General features: G+C 55.3%; 1 protein-coding gene across 6 annotated transcripts; it reads left to right on the plus strand.

Moving 5' to 3' along the window:
- The first annotated feature begins 3 nt into the window (after positions 1-3).
- Positions 4-21,256, plus strand: CDC25B (cell division cycle 25B). 6 transcript variants are annotated; one of them, XM_070052045.1, is made up of 16 exons: positions 4-230; positions 13,236-13,357; positions 13,984-14,035; positions 15,838-15,879; positions 15,983-16,019; positions 16,218-16,340; positions 16,443-16,565; positions 16,689-16,823; positions 17,223-17,300; positions 17,400-17,576; positions 17,734-17,826; positions 18,272-18,334; positions 18,466-18,564; positions 18,759-18,892; positions 19,709-19,820; positions 19,955-21,256. In XM_070052045.1, exons 1-16 carry the CDS (start codon positions 223-225, stop codon positions 20,093-20,095), a joined length of 1,539 nt encoding a protein of 512 aa, XP_069908146.1. In that variant the 5' UTR covers positions 4-222; the 3' UTR covers positions 20,096-21,256. The 6 variants fall into 6 exon arrangements, with proteins under 6 accessions (XP_069908146.1, XP_069908145.1, XP_051701221.2 ...); XM_070052044.1 differs by having other exon boundaries at positions 11-230; positions 17,731-17,826; XM_051845259.2 differs by lacking the exon at positions 4-230 and adding an exon at positions 12,030-12,435 and having other exon boundaries at positions 17,731-17,826.
- The last annotated feature ends 1,050 nt before the right edge of the window (positions 21,257-22,306 follow it).

Below are 22,306 nucleotides of genomic sequence, written 5' to 3' on the forward strand. Positions count from 1 at the left end.
ACCGGCCAGCGCTCGGCGTCCGGCGACCTGCGGGCCCTGGCGTGCGGGCGGGGCGCGGGGCGCCGCCAATGCGCCGGTGGATAGCGGCTTGTTGCCCTCAAGGATTAACAGCTTCGTCCTCTTCTTCCTTTTTTTAAAACTAAGGTAGATAACCCATGTCTTTTGCGGATACCGAAAAATACAGGAAGCCAGAAATCGCCTTCCTCCCCAGCACCTGCAGAGATGCACAGGTAACATTTGGATACATTTCCTTCCAGTGTTTTCTCTCGGCCAGTGCAGTTTTATTATTATTATTTTTTAATGCTTTAAAAAAGACATTAGATTCTGTGGCCCATATGTCTGGCATCAAGTGATGAGAATTTTGCCATATGGGTGAATATCATTGGCAACGTTCTTTTTAATGGTTGTATATTGTTCCAATTATGGGTGATCAATCTATGCAATAAACTGCTACATATTTAGTTTATTTTTATAAGCAACACTGCAATATTATATCTCTTGGACGGTGCTACCTATGTTTTACAAGTTCTAGTAATCCCACAGTCGGTAGATAAATATGGATAGTGTGTGTTAGTCTCTCGACTTTTCCATGCATGTCGCCATAAATGCGTACGTTTATGGGCTAAATAAATGCATAAGTGCATACAGGAGTGCGTCATGTGTATGCAATAGAGTGGTATCCGAGGATGACCCGACACATAAAAGCAGTTAGTTCTCAAAACAACAAATGCTTTGCTTTAAAATGCTTTAAATACAAATGCTTTAAAAAGTCTCCTAAGAACAATATAGGGGGGAGTCAAGCCATAGGCAGAGGGGAAGGCTGTCACTCAGAGGGACAGATTCGGGATCTGGGCTCCAGTGAAGCTTCAGGTAGATGGGTGTAGACAAAGAAGACATGAGGACCAAGGACAGTGCCCTGGGTGCTCAAGGTTGAGCTCCAGCAAGGACCCCTAGGAGCCTGCGCGGAGCAGAGGCCGTGGTGAAGGAAGGCAGGCCAGCGTGATGCTGGGGAAGCCACGGGAGGAAATTGTAGTTCGTGGCTGTCTTCCTGTGCATTTCTCCTTTCACACCTTTATCGTTCATTTTTAAATTTTTTTTCTTTTTATTTGAAAGGGAGAGAGAGAGAGTGAGAGCAAGAGTGAGAGCCAGAGAGAGATCTTCCATCTACTAGTTGACTCCCCAAATGCTCAAAATAACAAGTGCTGGGCTGGGCTGCAGCCAGGAGCCAGGAATGCCAACCATGTCTCTCATGTGGGTGGCAACAACTTGGCCATCATCTGCTGCCTTCCAAGGTGCATTAGCAGGAGTCTGGATCAGAAACAGAATAGTGGGACTCGAACCTGTACTCCAGTACGGGAGGCAGGCATCCCAAGCTGTGGCTTACCCCATTGTGCCACGATGTCCGCCCCTTTATCGCCTGTTTGCATCCTGTCAATTTTCTAGTTGTATTCTTTGTCTGTGTTTCTCTTGTGTATGGTTTTTCTCTTGACTTTTTGGAGTTCTTCACATACTCTGAACATAAGATCTCTAAGTACATTTTTAAGTATAAATCTTTAGATGTTTTCTGTTTCCCACTTGTCTTTTAGTTTAAAGAATCTTTAAAATTGTTAAAAATGTTTTTTACTTATGTATTTGAGAGCTCCTCTCTGCTGGTTCCTTTCCCAAATGCCTGCAATGGGAGGTGGGTGAGGGGTGCGGGAGCTGAAAACTCAATCCAGGCCTCCCTGGCGGTTGATAGGACCCCAATTACCTGTGCAGTCACTGTTGCCTGTCAGGGTCGCCATTAAGAGGAAGCTGGAGGACGACGCCACGGCTCACTAGGCTAATCCTCCACCTTGCGGCGCCGGCACCCGGATTCTAGTCCCGGTCGGGGCGCCAGATTCTGTCCCGGTTGCTCCTCTTCCAGGCCTGCTCTCTGCTGTGGCCAGGGAGTGCAGTGGAGGATGGCCCAAGTGCTTGGGCCCTGCACCCCATGGGAGACCAGGATAAGTACCTGGCGCCTGCCATCGGATCAGCGCGGTGCGCAGGCCGCAGCGCGCCGGCCGCGGCGGCCATTGGAGGGTGAACCAACGGCAAAGGAAGACCTTTCTCTCTGTCTCTCTCTCTCTGTCCACTCTGTGTGTCAAAAAAAAAAAAAAAAAAAAAAGGAAGCTGGAGTCAAGAACTGGAGCCAGGGGGCCAGCGCTGTGGCGCAGCGGGTTAAAATCCCAGCCTGCAGCACTGGCATCCTATATGGGTGCCAGTTCTAGTCCCAGCTGCTCCTCTTCTGATCCAGCTCTCTGCTATGGTCTGAGAAAGCAGTGGAAGATGGCCCAAGTCCTTGGACCCCTGCAACCCTGTGGGAGACCTGGAAGAAGCTCCTGGCTCCTGGCTTCAGATTAGCTCAGCTCTGACCATTGCAGTCATTTGGTGAGTGAACCAGCAGAATGGAAGACCTCTCTCTCTGGCTCTAACTCTTTCCAAGAAATAAAATAATTCTTTAAAAAAAAAGAAGAAGAAGAACTGGAGCCAGGTATCAGGCTCAGGCATTCAAGTATGGGATGCAAACATCTTAATGGGCATCTTAAGTGCTAGGCCAAACACTCACCCCAGAGAATCTTTGAATGTGAGAAGGTTTTCATCTCCAAAGAGGCAGTTAGGCAGTTCTGTCCATTTTTTTCCTTTATTGCTTGAGTTCCATGTCTTACTTAGAAAGACCTGTCCCACCCCTGAGATATATATGAAAAAAAAAGTTCGTTTGATCTCAGAGTCCAGAACAAAATGTAAGAGGTCTTTTCCCATTGGACCACATCAGTGCTTGGCCAATGACAGGTGTATGGTCCCTGTGCAAACATTGAATGTGTGGCCAACTGAGGACTGAGGGCTTGCTTCCCATTCCTTTTCAGGAAGCCGTGTCTCCATTTTGGAGACTCCATCCCTGTAACCTGTGTCCCCTCTGCCTCCTGACCCATGGTGCGTTTGCGTGAATGGATTATGTATGGGTGGGCGTTTTTTCTACTTTGCTGGACTTTCCAGGTTTTCTTTAGCAAGCGAGTGCTACCGCCCCTTTAAAATGAAAAGGAGTGTGGCAGTCCTGTAGAGGTGCATGAAGGGTGTGGTCAGGTGTGTGGGTGATGGGTAGCAGGCTTGCCGGGCAGCTCTGGCAGCCTGGGCCAAGAGAAGAGAAGGTGGACCATGGATTTCTCTGTAGTTGCAATAGTGGAAATAAGGGGCTTACAGAGGAGATGGGGGAATACAGCTATACCAACTTGAACTCACTCCATCTCTCTGATCTCAGAAGCTAGGCAGGTTTGACCTGGTTAGTAGGTTAGTACTTGGATGGGAGAAGAGGGCCCTGGATGAATGGGTGGGAGAAATGATCATTTGAGAGAGGATAGAAATGAGCCCTAAGACTGTGTCAGGCAATAGGTAGACCAGCTGTCTGGAAATGGCTATGCCAGCAGTTTTTGTGTGTGGCTTCTTTTCTGTCCTGGAAGTGGCTGTGCCCAGAGAGGCCTGGGGGTAAAAGACACTGTGAGTATTTGATGGGGTCAGGGAAGATGCAGGTAATGGGAATGAGAGTGTCCAGCCATTTGGGAACAACTGTAGACTTCCCAAAGCATGCCAGAGTCAAGAGTTCCAAAATAAACAGCTCACGTGCCTCCAGTCCCCTACAGAATATACTATTTCTTTCTCTTTTTTTAAAAGATTTATTTATTTGAAAGGCAGAGTTACAGAGAGGCAGAGGCAGAGAGAGAGAGGTTTTCCATCCACTGGTTCACTCCCCAAATGACCGCAACGGCCAGAGCTGAGCTGATTCGGAGCCTGGAGCTTCTTTCTAGTCTCCCACCCAGGTGCAGGGGCCCAAGGACTTGGGCCATCTTCTATAGCTTTCCCAGGCCATAGCAGAGAGCTGGATCAGAAGTGGAGCAGCTGAGACTTGAATGGGCCAGCACTGCAGGTGGCGGCTTTACCCACTAGGCTGCAGTGCTGGCCCCCATATTTTTTTCTTTAAAAGAAATAGCTTTACTGGGATATATGTCATGTGTGGTACAGTTTGCCCATTTAAAGTGTACAATTCGAGTGTTCAGGGCAGGTGTTTGGTGCAGCCACCTAGGACACCCGTATCCCACACTGGAGGACCTGGATTCAAGTCTCAGCTCCATTCCTGTTTCCTGCTAACATGCACCCTGGGAGGCAGCAGATGACAATTCAAGTGCTTGGGTCCCTGCAATTCATGTGGGAGACGTAAACTGAGTTCCTGGCTCCTGGCTTTGGCCTAACCTGGCCCTGACTGTTAGAGGCATTTGGGGAGTGAATCAGCAAAAGAGAGAGCTCTCTCTTTCTCATGGCCTTTCAAATAAAATTAAAATTAAAAAAATTTAAAGCATACAATTCAGATATAAGCAACCCGTCAATTTTAGACTCTTTCCATTGCCTTAGGAAGAAACCCCATGTCCTTTCGTTTCATCTGTGTGTCCCTCTAACCCTTGCAGCCCCTTCCCCAGTCCTACGTAGCCATTAATCTACTTTCTGTCCATAGATGTGTTCCATCTTCTGACCATTACATAAGAATGGAATCATATGTATCTTTTTTTAAGATTTTATTTATTTATTTGAGAGGTAGAGTTACAGACAGAGAGAGGGAGAGACAGAGAGAAAGGTCTTCCATCCACTGGTTCACTCCCTAAATGGCCTCAATGGCCAGAGCTGGGCCAGGCTGAAGCCAGGAGCCAGGAACTTCCTCTGGGTCTTCAGTGTGGGTGCAGGGCCCCAAGCACGTGGGCCATCTTCCACTGCTTTCCCAGGCCATAGCAGAGAGCAGCCGGGACATGAACTGCCACCACAGCTGGAGACTTAGCCTACTACACCACAGTGCCGGCCCCCATACGTCTTTTATGACTGGCCTCTGTCATTTAGCATCATGTTTTATTTTTAAATATTTATTTATTTATTTGAAAGGCAGAGTTACAGAGAGAGAGAGAGGGAGAGACAGAGATCTTCCGTGTGCTGTTTCACTTCCCAAATGGCCACAATGGCCAGTGCTGGGCCAGGCTGGGGCCAGGAGCCTAGAGCTCCTTCAGGGTCTTCCACATGGGTGCAGGGACCCACGCACTCTGGCTGTCTTCCACGGTTTAACCCGTGATGCCGCAATGCTAGCCCCTAGCATCATGTTTTCCAGGTTTATTCATGATGTAGCATGTATCAGGACTTATTTTTTTATAGCTAAATACTGTCTCAAGGTATGGATGTATGATATTTTATTTACTTTTTCCTCGCTTGAGGGACATTTGGCTTGCTTCCACCTTTTGGCTATTATGAATAATGCTGCTATAAAGTTTTGTTTACCAGTTTTGGGTGGCTGTAAACTTTTAGTTCTCTTGACTATATACATAGGAATGGGGCTCTTGAGAAACCACCAGATTGAGAACATGTACTTTTAATTAATTATAAAAATCATACCTTTTTGGGGAACATTTTAAAATATAGAAAACTTTGAGGATAAGAACACTCAGGTCTGGCATTGTGGCTCAGGGGGTAAAGCCACCACCTGCTATTCCAGATCCCATATGAGAATACCAGTTTGAGTCCAATCCAGCTCTCTGCAAATGAGCCTGGAAAGTCGCCAGAGGTGTTCCAGACTTGTATCCCTGCCACCATGTGGGAGATCTGGGTGGAGTTTCTAGCTTCTGACTTTGGCCTGGCCCAGCCCCGACCATGGCTGCCATTTGGGTAGTAAACCATTGGATGGAAGATCTCTGTCTCTCCCTTTTTTTCTGTCACTCTGCCTTTCAAATAAATAAAATAAATCTTTTAAAAAAATAACATTTAATCACTTTTTTAAAATAAAAAACCAAACGGCAGAGAGAGGGAGGGAGAGGGAGAGGTAGAGAGAGAGAGAGAGAGAGAGAGCAAGCTTCCATCTACTGGTTCATTCCCCAAATGCCCACAACATCCAGGGCTGGGCCAGGCTGAAGCCAATAGCCTAGAACTTAAACTAGACCTAACACATAGGTGGCAGGGATCCATGTACTTGAGCCGTCACCTCTGCCTCCCAGGGGGCGCATTTGCAGGAAGATGGAACCTGAAGCAGAGCCAGGACTTGAACCCAGGCACCCAGTGTAGGATGCAGGCATCTTAATGGCTGCACCAAATACCTACCCCCATTTCATCATTTTTATTTTTAAAGATTGATTTATTTGAAAGGCAGAGCATTGGAGACATCAGAGATTCCCCTTCCATGCACTGTTCACTCCCCAAATGGCTTCAACAGCCATGGCTGGGCCAGGTTGAAGCCAGGAGCTAGGAGCTCCGTCTGGGTCTCCCACATGGGTGACAGGTGCTCAGGTGCTTGGGCCGTTTCCTTCTACTTTCCCATGCATGTTAGCAGGAAGCTGGATTGGAAGCAGAGCAGCCAGGACTTGAAGTTTTATTTATTTAATTCTACAAATCAAAGAATATCCTTGGGGACAATGATTAAGACACTCCTTGGGATGCATCACACGTCAGAGAGCCTGGGTTCAAGTCCCAGCTCCATTCCGGAACCCAGCTTCCTGCTAATGTGAACAACAGGAGGCAGCAGGTAATGGCTCAAGTGCTTGGGTTCCTGCCACTCCTGTGGGAAATCCACACTGAGTTCCAAGCTATGGCTTTAGCCTGACTCAGCCTCAGTTGTTGCTGGGATCTGGGATGAACCAGCTGATGGGAGACCTGTCTGTCTTTCAAATATATAAAAAATTAGAGTAAAAAGATGAAAACTAGAGCCATAGAAATGAATCATTCTTTCTTTTAGAAAGAATATTCTTGTAGAGCATTTTTCCATACACATTTTTTAAAAAGACTGATTTATTTATTTGAAAGGCAGAAGGGGGAGAAAGAGAGAGAGAGAGAGAGGTCTTCCATTCACTGGTTCATTCCCCAAATGGCCATAACAGCCCAGGGCTGGACCAGGCAAAAGGCAAGAGCCAGTAATTCCATCCAGGTCTCCCACATGGGTGGCAGGGGCCCAAGTACTTAGGCCATCATCTGCTGCTTTCCTAGGGTGCACATTAGCAGATGCTGGAATCAGAAGTGGAGCATCAGTGACTCAAACTGGCACTCCAATGGGGAGGCCAGCATTGCAGGTGACGGCTCAACCCGCTGTACCACAATGCCAGGCCCAATTTCAGACTTCCTTTTTTTATAGATCTTTTCTGGAAGCTCAATATATAATTATCCAATAATCAACAATTACAGACTGAGTCCCTGCCAAGTGTCAGGCATCCCTACCCTGTGGCCCATTCTTGAAAGGCTGCAGCCATTGCACAATACAGAGGATCCACCTCCCCTGCTGAAGAACAGTGACTCCATGAGCAGACGTCGCCTGTGCTTCTGTCGTCTCCTTAAGAGAAATCTCTAGAAGTGGGTAATGGCGTCAGAGACCAACCTGGGGCTCAAGCCATCCATGCAAGGTGTTAGGGGACTGGAAGAGGAGTGACCTGGTGCCCGACCTTCAGTAGCCCAGGCGGCTCGAGGAGCTGAGAGTCAGGAGAGGGAAAGGAGATTGCGGGACCTGATGCTGTGCCTCGCAGCGCTTCCTCCTTGGGGATGCGTTCTGTAGCTGGAGTGCACGCAGACACGGAAGAGCACACTTGCGGCATCACTTCCAAAGCTGATGACCTGCACTGTCAGCATTAGGGACTCGAGTGGATGGAAATTATGCTTCTGATAAGGATCCCTATCCAAGGGAAATGAAAACCTGGTACAGTGGTTCATATACTGGTGTACACTCCATGTAAACACACAGACCTGTATTCTCTGTATGTTACCCAAGTGTCTGTTGAGACTTGAAATGTCACATGTGTTGGGTGGGTTTTGGCTTGGTGATTAGGACACCACCTGGGATGCCTGCCTCCTGTTTCAACATTGCCTGGGTTCGAGTCCTGACTCTGCTCTGCATTCCAGCTCCCTGCTAATGTGCACTCTGAGAGGCAGCAAAAGATAGCTCACGTGGTTGGGTCTTTCTCTGTCACCCATGGGGGAGACCCAGGTTGAGTTCCAGGATACTGACTTCAGCCTGGTTTGATCTCAACTGTTGTGGGTACTGGGGAGTAAACCAGCAGATGATAGATCTCTTCTCTCTTTCTGTGTCTCTATTTCAAGCAAATAAATAAATGTTAAATCTGTGTCTTTTTAAAGATTAGTTATTTGAAAGGCAGAGTTGCAGAGAGAGAGGGAGAGTCAGACACAGAGAGAGATTTTCCATCCACTGGTTCACTCTTCAAATGGCTGCAACTGCTAGGGCTGGGCCAGGCCAAAGCCAGGAGCCTAGAACTCCATCCCGGTCTCCCACATGGACAACGGGGATCCAACCACTCGGGCCATTTTCTGCTGCTTTCCCATGTGCATTAGCAGGGAGCTGGATCAGGAGTGGAACAGCTGGGATTCGAACCGGTGCTCATATGGGATGCTGGCATCACAGGAGATGGTTTAAACCTACTGTGCCACAATGCTGGCCCCTGAATCCTTAAGAAAATTGGCAATTACAAATTGAGATGTGTGCAAATATATATAACATGTATGTTGGATCTTGAAAATTTGATATCCAAAAAAGTATGTAAAATAACTAATTAATAATTTTATATGGATAACATGTTGAATATGAGTATTTTGAATAGATTATGGTAATAAAGCATTAAAAGTAATTTCATCTGTTCCTTCCTACTCTTAAAATGTGGCTCCTAGAACATTTTTTTTTTTTTTTGACAGGCAGAGTTAGACAGTGAGAGAGAGAGAGAGACAGAGAGAAAGGTCTTCCTTCCGTTGGTTCACCCCCCAAATGGCTGCCACGGCCGGCGCTGCACCGATCCTAAGCCAGGAGCCAGGTGCTTCCTCCTGGTCTCCCATGGGGTGCAGGGCCCAAGGACCTGGGCCATCCTCCACTGCCTTCCCCGGGCCACAGCAGAGAGCTGGACTGGAAGAGGAGCAACTGGGACAGAATCCGGCGCCCCAACCAGCACTAAAACATGGGGTGCTGGCGCTGCAGGCAGAGCATTAGCCTAGTGAGCCGCGGTGCCGACCTCCTAGAACATTTAAAATTATGTATTGCCTCCCATTTGTGCTTGTCGTCGTGTTTCTCTCGGCAGCTTAGTGCCTATCAGTCACAAATTCCTAAAACTGCCTGCCTCTGGGGAGGGGTCCAGAGGGCTGTGTGGGGTGGGGACTGACTGCCCACTGCCTTTGTATTTTCACTGCCGTTTGAATTTTCTCCTTTGTCTGAATTTTTCGTACCATCTGGCAATTTTCAAAAACCATTTTACATGTCACAACCCATGACGGAAAAGGCATCAGAAGAGTGAGTTCCACAGAGAAGATGCTACATGGGAGCAGAGGTTTTGGAAACAAGGGAAAATGTTTCCTCCTCTTCTGCCATACCCCCAGGGGCACATCAGACCCCTCTGGGGAGCCCAGGGCTGATGGGTGGACCAGAAAGTCTGCTTGTTCCCATGGGAAAAGGACTTCTGCAGCCCACAGTGAAGTGTCACAACCAGGACCTGGTTGGTTCAACAAGTTAGTCCTCTCTGATGGCTGCAATACTTTTTTTTTTTTTTAAGATTTATTTATTTTATTTGAAAGTCAGAGTTACACAGAGAGAAGAGAAGAAGAAGAGAGAGAGGGAGAGAGAGAGGTCTTCCATCCACTGTTTCACTCCCCAACTGGCCACAACGGCCGGAGCTGCACCGATCCGAAGCCAGGAGCTTCTTCCAGGTCTCCCACGTGGGTGCAGGGACCCAAGAACGTGGGCCATCTTCCACTGCTTTCCCAGGCCATAGCAGAGAGCTGGATCGGAAGAGGGCAGCCAGAACTAGAAAACCGGGACCCATATGAGATACCGGCGCTTCAGGCCAGGATGTTAACCTGCTTCGCCACAGTGCTAGGTCCTGCAATACTTCTTATAAAAAAACTTTTTTAAGATTCATTTATTTATTTTTTTGAAAGTCAGAGTTAAGAGAAGTTTTTCATCTGCTGGTTCATTCCCCAAATGGCTGCAACGAAGCCAGAATCCAGGAGCTTCTTCTGGGTCTGCCACAGGGGTGGCAGGGGTCCAAACACTTGGACCATCTTTTGTTTTTCGCAAGGTCATCAGTGGGGAGCAGGATAAAATGTGGAGCAACTGGGACTTGAACCGGTGTTGAAATGGGGTGCTGGTGTTGCAGGCGGTGGCTATACCGGCTCCACAACAATGTCAGCCCCTAAAAATGTTTTAAACATTTTTTTTAAAGATTTATTTATTTATTTGAAAGGCAGAGTTGCAGAGAGCAGGAGAGACAGGGAGAGAGAGATAGCTTCCATTCACTGGTTCATTACCCAAATGTCTCCCACCTGGTTGGGCCATCGTCTGCTTTCCCAGGTGTGTTAGCAGGGAGCAGGATAGCAGATAGCAAGAGCAGTTGAGACTCAGCCCTTTCCCATTTGGGATGCTGGCATCGCGGCAGTGGCTTAACTGGCTGTGTCACAATGTGGGCCCCTCAAATACCACTTACTGTAACTGATTTCTTTCGACTAGCTTTGTTTTGAGCATATGATAATGTATGGTCTGATTGGAGGTTCAGGAAGACACAGCTTTGTTCTGGGAAGTATTGGGCCCGGCTGTAGTCCGGCCTCCAGGCCCAGAAACCATCTTCAAGGGTTCCCAAGGGTGACTCCCTCAGCACCTCCCCACATCCTGTGTGTTGGGAGGGAGCAGTGTTTTTCTTCTGTGCTGATCTTGAAAATGCAACCCTTGGGGCAGCTTTATTTCTGATAGGTAGGGTGGGTCGCCTCCTGAGGCACAGCCCCCCTCCCCCCCCCATCCCTCCCAGCCGGTGGCTGGGCGGTGGCTGGAGGGTCAGAGCCAGACCCTTGACTGCCGAGAATGAAAGGAAACAGCACCGGGGCTGGGCAGAATGTTCAAAGTTGCTCCTCTCGGGTGGGACTGGAGCCTCCCCTCTCCTTCCCCAACCCTGCAGCGCCACCCCACCCCCCACCCCGCCACTCCCTTTCGCCAACCTCACCCAGGGGCGAGGTTCGGGCAGCGAGGGAAGGGACGCGGGTGCTCGCGACCCCTCCCTCCAAGCTGCGCTCCCCTCCTGAGCCTGTCACCCTCGGGAGGTCGCCGCTTCCCCAGGGAGACGGGGTGCGCTGCGTACCCCCCAGAAGGGGTGCAGCCCTTTGGCCTCATTCCAGGAAGACAAGGGCTCAGCTGGGAGGTGATTAGGTAATTAGAAGATGCCCAATTTAAACTAATGACAGATTCTACAAAGAAACGCCAGTTGAACAATACTATGCCATTGATACCAAGTGAGCCAAGCCACCATTGTAGGTTCTACTTCCATTACCGAGTTCTCTGGTCGCTGGCCCCTTCCTTGACGCCCCGGGTCCAGTCCAGCCGTCAGAGCCTCCCCTGGACTGCTAGAGAAAGCGGGGCCCCTGGCGGCCTCGGGCTCCCACCGGCGTCCCACCGCCTGCACTGGGCGTTCGGTCCACGAATTACCCTTTGGAGCTGCTCCGCGCTGCCAGACGCTGGGGCAAGGAGCCGGCGGGGTCAGGGGCGTCGGGCAGCGAGCGAGGGCTGGTCCCACCACTTTCCCAAATGCATGACCTTGAACAAGCCCATGAACTTCACGCCTCCACATCCGCGTCTGTGAAATGGGACGGTGAACGCAGCCCGCCCAGGGCCGCCGTGCTTGGCAAACGTGCCGGATCCTCCTGGGGCTCGCGCGCGATGTTAACCCCGGGTGCCTCTTTTCCGGACCCCCCTGGGGCCTGTGGCCCGCTCTGTCGGTGGAAGGTTCCACATTAGGTCCCAGAGCGCGGGATTCGGGGGGTCTCCACCTCGCGCCCGGGTTGGGGGTGGCGGGTGTGCAAGCCGTGGGATGGACCCCAGTTCCTCCGCCTCCCCCGAGGCTGGAGCTGGGCGGGCCGGGCTGGTCCAGCCCCCGCGCCTCTTGCTTCGCGGGCCCCGCCCCCGGGCCCGCCCTCCTCTAACCCGCGCCCCCATTGGTGGCGTCCGGCGGCGCGGCCGCTGTTATTTTTCGAATATATAAGGAGGTGGAGGTGGCAGCTGCAGTCAGAGGCTTCCCGGACTGGTGCTTGAGTCCCGCGCCCCTCACCCCTCCCCACCCTCCCCGCATCCCTCTCCTCCCTCACTCCCAGTCCCACTGCTCTTCCTCCCTCCCTCCCTTCCCCCAACCCCGGGCCCGCTCCCGGCCCCAGGCCCTCCACCCGCCCCGCCGCGATGGAGGTGCCCCGGCCGGAGCCTGCACCATGCTCGGCCCTTAGTCCGGCCGGCGTGCGCGGTGGCGTCCAGCGTCCGGGCCACCTCCCGGGCCTCCGGCTGGGGTCTCATGATCTCCTGGGGTCTCCGGAGCGCACGGCCGCTTCCTCGCCGGTCACCACCCTCACACAGACCATGCATAATCTGGCGGGGCTCGGCAGGTAGGACGCCTCCCAGAGGCTGGGCGTGGGGTGAGAGACCAGGACGGGGTCCTTCGGCTCCAGAGGAACCGCGCGTGGGAGTTGAGCACTACAGGTGGGGTGGGGATGCGGCCGGGTCAGCGCAGAGGGAGTCCCTACCCCTGCTTCAGGGGCCCTGGGCAAGGGGCATCAGACCCTCCAGGTGACCCTTTGGTCTGCGCAAGCCTCCAGGGACCCTCCTTCCCCTCCCCCTCCCTTACTGTGACTCGGCCACGGTGCCCCCCCCCACCCCAATCTCTGTCCGCATCTCCTCCATTTTCCCCAGGCGGGGAGATATGAGCCGGGAGGGGGAAGTTGAGGGTGGCAGAGCAGTGGGGTTCTCACAGGCCCATGCCTCTGCTCCCTCCACCCTGCTTCTGCCCCCAGGGTTCAGGTCATTAATCCTAATCCTGTTCCCTAAGCAAGCCTCAGGGGCTGGGCTGACTTCCCCCAGCAGCCATAGAGACCCAGGTCTCTCTCTCCAAGGAGGCCCTGGGATGGGTAGGGGTCTGAGGAGCAGAGGGCTCCCAGGGCTGCTCTCTCGGCTGCCCCACTGACCGCCACGCCAGCCCCCAGCCTCTTTGCCCTCGCCCTGTGATCACTTGCCCTGCACCTGGGAGGGCCTCTCCTAAGCCTGCCATCCAAGAGAAGGCACTTGGTGGGCTAAGCCTCCTTGTCCTGAGGAGCAGGTGGGCCCTTCAGAGCTGGGTGACTGAGAACAGGGAGGGCCTGGAGGCCTGCATTTACCTCTCTCCTTTTCTGGTACCCCCTTCCCCTCCCAGTGAGACCCCAGAGGCTCAGGCCGGGAGCCTGCTCTTCCGAAGCCGGCTGGCGCGTCTGTCCCTGTCACGGCGGGCATCCGAGTCTTCCTTGTCATCTGATTCCTCTGAGTGTTCTGATGCAGGTGAGGCCCCACACGTGGTTGGGGAGGTCTGAGTTTGGGGGGCTGCCTGGGCTGCTGGATGCCCTGCAAGGTCAGATTAACATTCTTCCCACAACCTGGTGTGCCCGGGAGCCTCCCTGCTTGGCCTGCAAAACTGGGAGGAAGACACACCTCTGGCGGGACCCACCCACCCAGCCCGGGCTGGTGGCCGGGTGGGGCCCTCTGTGGGAGGGGAGATCTCACCTATCCGAAACCAGGCACCAGAGTCCTTAAACCACACATACAGCCCCACCTGGGAGCCGCGGGAGCCTGCGAGCTGATCTGTCTACAGCATTCTCTGAGTCTGTAACTTTAAGAAGCCGTGATCTCTTCTAAAACAAATTATTTTAAACCAGTTCATGAAAAAAATGCTTAGCAAGCACTGTGGTTTTAAAATGTATAGGACAGGAGTTCCCATAGTAACAGGGAGTGGAGCCCTGTGTTGTGTGGGGACAGCATGTCAGCTCATGGCTAGGTTCTTGTCTCATTTTTTAAAGTGTGTCCAGATGGAAAGCAGAAATAGGGCTTCCTCCCCTTCCTGGGACATGCTGGGGGGAAACAGGTAGGGAACGTCACCCCTTTCAAACCCAGGCCCTCTGTCCCCACAGGTCTCTGCATGGATTCGCCCAGCCCTGTGGACCCCCAGGTGGCAGAGCAGACGTGAGTAGATGCCGGGGACCCCTACACAAAGGAGTCGCCACCTGCCTTTGGGAATCCCCGTTCTAGCAAAAGCTCGCTGGAGAGCTCTGGGAGAGTGGAAGGAGTCCTCAGGCCCCACAAAGAGGGCTCGGTGACCTGCCTTGGCCTTGGGCTTCGGCTTCCTGTCTCAGAAGTGTCTGCTTTCAGAAAGCTGGCTGAAAGTGGACGGGGGCCAGGGGTGGTGGGGACAGTGGCCCCTGGGAGCAGTGGGTACTGGACCCCAGCTGGGCCTTGTCCTATGGGAACATAAGTCCAATGTGTGTCCTGTTATCCTTTGTTGCTTCTACACATTGTTTTAAACTAGGAAATAATCACAATTTAAAAATATGTTCCAACTAACTCAGTGCTTTAATTCACTCTGTGTCAAACACAATACAGTTGCTTGCAGACTGATTGGGCCTTAGGCCCATCAGCAACCTCTGGCTTCAGACACTTGACCCCTGGCCAAGCCCTGGACCAGGTCCTTTGTGAGAGAGAGGGAGTGGACAGAGCTGGTGGGCTCTGCTGTGGACAGATACCTCCCCGTCGTGGCGGGGGGGGGGGGGCAGGAGTAATGCCATCCGCAGCACAGCTGTTCCCATCCAGCTGTTAAGACCCAAACAGGTGGAGCAGCTGCCAGCCATTAGTAGGGACAGCTGAGCATCCCTCTCCTGGGCTGGAGGTCTCTGGCTGTGGGTTTAAGGCATCAGCGGCTATGACTGCTGTTCCTCCTGTTGCCTTTGATCAGACTGGGCTGGGCTGCAGAGTTTGTTCACAAACAGGAAATGGGGAGAGAATTGGGTGGGGGTGGGAGGACTGCAGGTTGGTTTTTGGTGACAACACAGAGCTGTCTTTGCCTTACCTCCCACGGCCCAGGTGCAGGTTGGAAACCCAGCCAGTGAGTGAGGTTGATCATCCCTGATGCCCCTGGCTGGGCACAGCCCTCCCTCTGGTGGGGGTGGGGCATCACTTGGGGCCTGGGTGCCCCCACCACCTCTGCACCTGCTTTGACGGTTATACAGAGTTTGTCAGAAAGAAGCTGTGTGTGTGTGTGTGTGTACGCACAAAAGCTTGGCGTGGCAGGTGGTCTCTGGTAACATAGCTGGGGGGCGGGGCTGATATCTAGAAGCCTCTACCCCGGCCTCTAAAGGAACATCTGTTGGAATTCCTTGCCTGCTGGCTTCTTCTAAGGCAGGAGGAGGAGTTGGGACAGAAGCCGGGTCCTAGAAAATTCCGTAGGAGGGAGGAGAGGATGTGACCCTGCACATTTGTCACTGGGGGGTCTGTTGTGACAGCACAGGCCCCTGTCGTGGGGGGAGCCAGGCCAGCTCCTCACAAGGGGAGGGAAGCCCAGTCCCACTGGCATCTGGGCCCTGGAGTACGTACATTGCTGGGTGCCCGCAGCCTGTTGTCATGGTATGGATGGATGCCTCGCCTGGTAGCCATATGGCCCCCACCGAGGTGATTTGCATACAGGTGGAAGGCCTGTGTGCAGGCTGGCGAGACCGTTGCCTTGGTGACGCCTCAGCGACCCTGCGACCTGCCCCAGCTGTCTCCATCATGGCCATTCTCTGGGCCCTCTCCTATTCAGAGCGGCCTTTAAAATCCCAGGCTGCCTCTCCGTTGCCCCCTCCCCAATACCTGGGCCCCACCAGTCGTGGGTGCTCTCCCTCCCCTCCCTCTCGCCTGAGCTTGGGCCCTGCCCATCATCCCTGGGCCTTGTGGCTAGGGTATGTGGTGTTGGAGGCGGGTGATGGGCTGCAGGGGCCCCTTCTCTCGCCTAGGTTTGAACAGGCGATCCAGGCAGCCAGCCGCATCATCCGGAGGTAGGTGTCCCTGGCCTTGTAGCTGCCTCTGGGCCCCCCCGAGGCTGCAGAGGGGCTGTGGTGCACGCAGCCCCTGCTCTGACCTTCCCCTTCCCTTCTGCAGCGAGCAGTTTGCCATCAGACGCTTCCAGTCTTTGCCGGTGAGTATCCCCAGAGGCCCGCTGGCCAGCCACGGGGGCGGGGGGGGTGTACCTCCCAGAGGGTGGAGTTAGGTGTCCCTGGGCTGGCCGGTGGGGCCAGGGAGGGGTGGATCGGCCGAGGAGGGTTCAGAGAAGCTGGGGCCTGGGCTGGTGCCAGAGGCTGCAGCCCTTAGACCTGCCGCCCTCGCTGCTCTCCAGGTGAGGCTGCTGGGCCACAGCCCCGTGCTGCGCAACATCACCAACTGGCAAACACCGCACGGCTGGAGGAAGGGCGAGGCAGGCGGCCATGCGGCCAGCAGCTCCGAGGAGGACAAGGAGAATGTGCGCTCTGAAGGCCAGGCTGGGGGAGCTCCAGGGAGAGACGGCACGGCCGGGGCGGTCCTCCAGCGCTGGCTGATGCCTTCTCCCCGCCCTTGCCCACAGGATGGGGTTGTCTTCAAGATGCCATGGAAGCCGGTGCAGCCCAGCCCCACCCGTGCCCAGGCAGAGTGGGCCAGCCGCAGAGAAGCCTTTACCCAGAGGCCAAGCTCTGCCCCTGACCTGATGGTACCTCTGAGACAGCCTGGCGGCGGGAGGCGGGTGGGGACTCTCTGCCCAGGAGGAGCGGGGCTGGGGGCTGCCTCTGGTCTCCACCCCTTGGTCGACTGTGCCTGTTCGTCCCCGGGACAGAGTGTCAGCCCCGAGCGGAAGATGGAAGTTGGGGAGCTGAGCCCCCTGGCCCGATCCCCCTTCTCCCTGACCTCCACCGAAGGGACAGCTGAGGAAGACGATGGATTTGTGGACATCCTGGAGAGTGACTTAAAGGTACAGAAACTTGCCCTGCCAGGCCCCTACCTCCTCTTCCTGGGAGCTCCAGGAGGAAGAGAGCTCTGAGCCCCTGGCAAGACTATGACCTCATTCCAATGTCAGAAGAGGAACTTGAGGTAACTGAGTTAAGCCTGACCCCTGGCCAATCAGAGGAGAGTAGCAGGCTGGAGCCAGAGTGGAGGGGAGGCCGGCAGGGTGGGTGGCTGCGTGCAGCCCAGTGCATGCCCAGCAGTGAGTGGGTCCCTGTGACCCCTGGGTCTTGAGAGCTGCCCCATGTGGAGGCACTGGCAGGCCGGGGGTCTGCCAGGAGGTGGGCAGGCTGTGCTAGAGGACTGGGGCCTGAAGGGTTTGGCCTGCGCCTTGGCTGTGACCGTGTCCTTGCTGGTTTGGCCTCAGGAGGACGATGCAGTCCCTCCGGGTATGGAGAGTCTCATTAGTGCCCCACTGGTCAAGACTGTGGATAAAGAGGAGCAGGTATGCCTGGGGGCACTCCCTCTAGGTGGGATTTCAGGAGTGGGGTGGGCGGGGCTGGGCCCTCTTGACCTCTGACCTCTGACCTGCCACCCCTGCCAGGACCTCGTCATGTTCAGCAAGTGCCAGCGGCTCTTCCGCTCCCCGTCCATGCCCTGCAGTGTGATTCGGCCCATCCTCAAGAGGCTGGAGCGGCCCCAGGACAGAGACACACCCATCCAGAACAAGCGGCGGAGGAGTGGGACCCCTCCCATGGAGCTGGGGGAGCCCCAGCAGCCCGTAAGTGCCCCTGGGGGCCAGGCTGTTGAGGCACCCAGGTCACCGCCCTCTTGGCCTGGTTCTTGGCAGCCAATAGGGTGCGGGTGGTGGCCTGAGCATGGCAAAGAGGGGGTGGCAGCCAGATAGGTGAGCACCTCTCACCCTCACCTCCCAGAAGGCCCGTGTGCTCCGCTCCAAGTCCCTGTGTCACGATGAGATTGAGAACATCCTGGACAGTGACCACCGTGGGCTCATCGGCGACTATTCCAAGGTGCTGACCGCAGGGGCCCCTCAGGAGGTTTGACCTCTTCCTGGCCAGGCACCCCAGCTCCGGAACCCCTTCAGCTCCACCTCTCTCCCCCAGACCCCCTTTTCCTTGTCCTTGGTCTTCTGACTGCACCTTGAATCTATCCAGGCACCTGTTGTAGCTCAGCCTTGGAAAACACCCCCAAACTAATGTCCAGCTTGGACCCTCCCTGTGCCACCGTCTCGGGCTTCGCAGAGCACGGGAGGCAGAAGGCAGGAAGCCATCTCTACTCCCCTTCTTCACTTCCCTTCTTAGGTTGTTCCTGGGGTATCAGGCCCAAGAGGTGCCTCTCGGTTGCTATGGGAACCAGGGCGCATTGGATGGCTTCTGGGCTTGGGAATGAAACTCTCCTTTCTAGGGCCAGGCCTTACCACTTTCACTTTCTCCTGCTTTGTCTCCCTGCCCTCAGGCCTTCCTGCTGCAGACCGTAGATGGAAAACACCAAGATCTCAAGTACATCTCACCCGAAACGGTAAGCAGGTGCACCTGGGCTGCTGTTGGCGGGCTGCTAACCTCCCCTGGGGCTGGGCCCGTGGGAGGGCTCAGACCAGTCCCTGGCTGCCAGCCTGACCCACTGGGACCAATCCCCATGGCTTCCTCTAGATGGTGGCCCTGTTGACAGGCAAATTCAGCAACATCGTGGAGAAATTTGTGATTGTGGACTGCAGATACCCCTACGAGTATGAAGGAGGGCACATCAAGGTGAGGCAGAGCGCTGGGGAGGGGCTGACTTTGCAGACCCTACATGGGTCCACTCCTCTGCCCAGAGGGTGACTTGGTGATGGCTGGGGAAAGACCCTGCCCAGCAAGAGGCGGGGGCTTCTGTCTGAGAGATGGGGACTGCAAAGGAGAGAGGGGGCCTGGGGCTGCGGCCTGACCCCTGTCTTCCCTGACAGTCTGCCGTGAACCTGCCCCTGGAACGGGACGCCGAGAACTTCCTGCTACAGAGCCCCATCGTGCCCTGCAGCCTGGACAAGAGAATCATCCTCATTTTCCACTGTGAATTCTCATCTGAGCGTGGGCCCCGCATGTGAGTCCAGCTGTGCACAGCCGCCTGGGGTCTGCCTCTGGCCTTCCCTGCAAGGCCTGCTGTTCTGGGGCCACTCGGGTGGCCGGGGTATGCGCCCAGTAGCTCTTGGACTGGGCCCCAGCCTCGTCTGATGGCCTGGAGCCGACCTCATCCCCGCTTTACAGCACCCCTAGCCCTCTCCCCTCTCCCCTCTTTCCTGTCGGGCCTCACGTCCACCCTGCACCCGTTGCTGCCACCACATCGGATCCCAGTGGAACAGCTGGATGCCGTTAGGCTCCCCCATCACCGCGGCACCCGGCGCTGAGCTGTGCTCCTTCTCCTGTCTTGGACGCCATCCAGGGCCGGCCCTGGTCCATCTGACTGCCGGTGGCTCGCCAGCCCAGTCTTGTGTGCGGGGAGTCTGCACCCACTTACTCCATCTCGAGTGCTCATGCCAGCTGCCCTCCCCTCTCCTCCGGGGTTCCAGCCCCTGGCACCCACTTCCATCTGGGCGCTGGGACCCAACACCGTGGTTCTCCTCCCACCTTTCCTCCCCCGACCTGAGCGCTCACCAGGTCTGTGTGGGAGACTCGGAATGGATCTCTGACTTTGTCCACTGACGTCCGTGCTTCCCTTTCCTGCTCCAGGCCCCAGGTCTCCCCAGTGGAGCCTGCTCTTCTCCTCCCGCGAGCCTCCCAGCCCCTTCTTAGCCAGCAGCTGGGCTGATGTGATAGTGCGTGTGTGGCTGACACCCGCGTGGCTCTCACGGCACGGACACAGGCCCCGATATCCGCGTGCCCAGCTCTGACCCCACCTTGCCTCGCTCTGCTGGTGCAGGTGCCGTTTCATCAGGGAGCGAGACCGCGCTGCCAACGAATACCCCAGCCTCTTCTACCCGGAGATGTACATCCTGAAAGGGGGCTACAAGGAGTTCTTCCCGCAGCACCCGGTACCGTGGCGGGTGGGGGTGGCCACAGCGGGAAAGGGCTCGGGCAGGCTGTCGCCCAAAGGAAGCAAAAGGGAGGACATGGTCCCTGTTCCCCAGGTTGACAGACCCCCCTCCCCGCCACCCTCCCGTTCTAGAACTTCTGTGAGCCCCAGGACTACCGGCCCATGAACCACGAGGCCTTCAAGGACGAGCTAAGGACCTTCCGCCTCAAGACGCGCAGCTGGGCTGGGGAGCGCAGCCGGCGGGAGCTGTGTAGCCGGCTGCAGCAGCAGTGAGGCGCCCACCTCACGCCTGCCACCTTGCTTGCCTGGCAGGGCCCGGGCACCAGCTGCCCACGGGCCTGCAGGGCTGAGGGCCCGCAGGAGGCCCCAGGTGCTATCCGGGGGACAGACGGTGCGGGTGTCCTGTCCGTCTACCCCGATTCCCCTCATCTCCCTCCGATCATACTGTGTTCTACATCCTGGTGCCCTCCCCCCCAGCACCCTGCCCCCGCCCCTCCCCTGGAGAAGCCCAGCCTGTTGGGTTAGTTAAATTGGGTGACTGCCAGCTCAAAGGAAGCATTTTTGGCCCCAGCAGGAGCCTTTTCGCCTTTCTTCTTCCTTGTTTTGGTTTGAGTGTGTCTTTCTGTCCAGTAGAGTCCTTTTGTATGTGTCTGCTGAGGCTGGGGGCAGGCCAGAGCTGAGCTCCACCCCGGTGTACACTTACCTGGGCCTGGCCTGGCCCTGCTCTCTCCAGGAGTCATGAGTGTGCCTGCCGTCTCGCCCCTGTCTCCACTCCTTCTCGCTGCCCCTCTGTACGGTGCGTCTGGCACCAGCGTTAAGCTCTTACTCTTTCCTTTGTCAGTGTTAGCTGCGTGCTTGGCTTGTCTGTGGGACTTTTGCCCGTCTCAGGACCCATTCACTGGCTGTCTAGGCTCCCGGTGTCCAGCTGGGGTCAGACTCCAACATTAGTGACCCACCTGGGCCCCAGCTGGTATTGCCCCCAGAAAGGGCTGTTAGTGTCCTAGGGGGCTCCTGGGGCAAGGGCCCGACTCGTGAGCCCACCCCAGCTCCCAGTGCTGTGAAGCTGGGGGCCTGTATGGTCAGAACTTGCTGCTGTCTTGTCGCAGATGGATGGACGAATGGGCGGACGGATGGATGGATGGACGGATGGGTGGCCATGGCTGCACGGTGCCTTGCACACACATGCACACAGACCAGGTGGAGGCATTGTGGTGAGCGTGACAGCCTGTGGCAGGAATATGTGTGTGTCTGTGTGGACAAAAACTTGACACTTAGGGTTTGGAAATATTCAAGAGGAAATGTCACAGTAGCAGCTAAACCAAGGACCGAGCAACCTCTGGACTCCGACTCTCACAGATGTGGGGAGGGCTGTGCCCAGAGGCCCGATGAGTCATCTGTTAGGGCCTTGGTTCAATAAAGCACGGAACAAGCTGAGTAACTGGCGTGGTGTCTCATGGGGCCCTGGACGAGACCCGGTGGGGGGGTGGGGGTGGGGGCCACGTCAGAGGCTGCCAGGCTTCCTGGAAGATGACCTCATGCCGTCCTCCATCTCCACGAGTCGGCCATCCCTTGGATAACATTCCTGCAGAGGCTTCGCCCTCAGCCCCTCTTTCCTCTCACTTGGCTGCCCAAGTTCAGCCTTCCCAAACTCTGCACCGAAAAGGCAGCAATGACCCCGTCACTCAAGAACTGGCCATGGCTCCCCATTGCACTCGGAAAGACTTCAGAGACTCCTGTGTTGGCCCTTAAGGAATTGGGGCCTCCCCAGCCTCATCCCCTGAGAGTGGGCAAGGGCCCAGCCCCAGGTGCACCTGCAGATGCCCCTGCCCCCACATGGGAGATAAGGGGTTACAAGGACTCCTCTGCAGCTGAACAAATAGGTGCTGCATTGGTGGGATGCAGAGGTGGACAAGTGGTCACCACTTTGGGTGCAAGTGGGCAGTGCGATGATTAGCCACCCCATTTTGCAGGTGGGGAAATGGAGGCTGTTTCCTACCAGAGCAGTGAAAGCCTCTAGATTCCCAGCTGAATCTGAGGAACACTTGCCCTGACTCCTGCTTGTCCCAAAGGCTCGCTCTTCACTCCCAATCCAAACCCTTCGAGGGCAGAGTAGGTGGAACATGTTAGACTTTTCATGGCCTGGAGTGTTCTAGAAGCCCCCTCCACTGACAGCTTGAGCAGCAAGAGCAGCCCTGGCGTGGATGAGGGGGCCAGGGCAGCTGGGGGCCGGGTGGGGACTGCTAACTCCTCCCTGAGTCCTCAGTCCCTGGGCACCTGCCCTCCGGGTTTCACAGAGGGAGGCAGCTGGGTGCTGGGATGCGGCCCAGGCCACATGGCAGATTGGGACCTTCTAGCCTGTCCAGGATCCTCCTGCCCCCGCCTCCCACTCTGATCTCAGAGCAACCAAAGGGGCAGGGGTGGGCGTGGCCAGTGGTCGGCTGCCTGGCTCATGCTGCACTAGGCCATGGGGGCAGGGGCAGCACG

The sequence above is a fragment of the Oryctolagus cuniculus genome, chromosome 11 (genome assembly GCF_964237555.1).
Source record: "Oryctolagus cuniculus chromosome 11, mOryCun1.1, whole genome shotgun sequence".
NCBI lineage: Eukaryota > Metazoa > Chordata > Mammalia > Lagomorpha > Leporidae > Oryctolagus > Oryctolagus cuniculus.

Excerpts from the sequence above, each read along its gene's own strand:
- CDC25B (XM_051845258.2), top strand. The coding sequence starts at position 12,236 with ATGGAGGTGCCCCGGCCGGAGCCTGCACCATGCTCGGCCCTTAGTCCG. Across the intron at positions 16,566-16,688 it reads GCTCTGCCCCTGACCTGATG|AGTGTCAGCCCCGAGCGGAA; the intron begins GTACCTCTGAGA and ends TCCCCGGGACAG. Across the intron at positions 19,821-19,954 it reads AGTTCTTCCCGCAGCACCCG|AACTTCTGTGAGCCCCAGGA; the intron begins GTACCGTGGCGG and ends CTCCCGTTCTAG.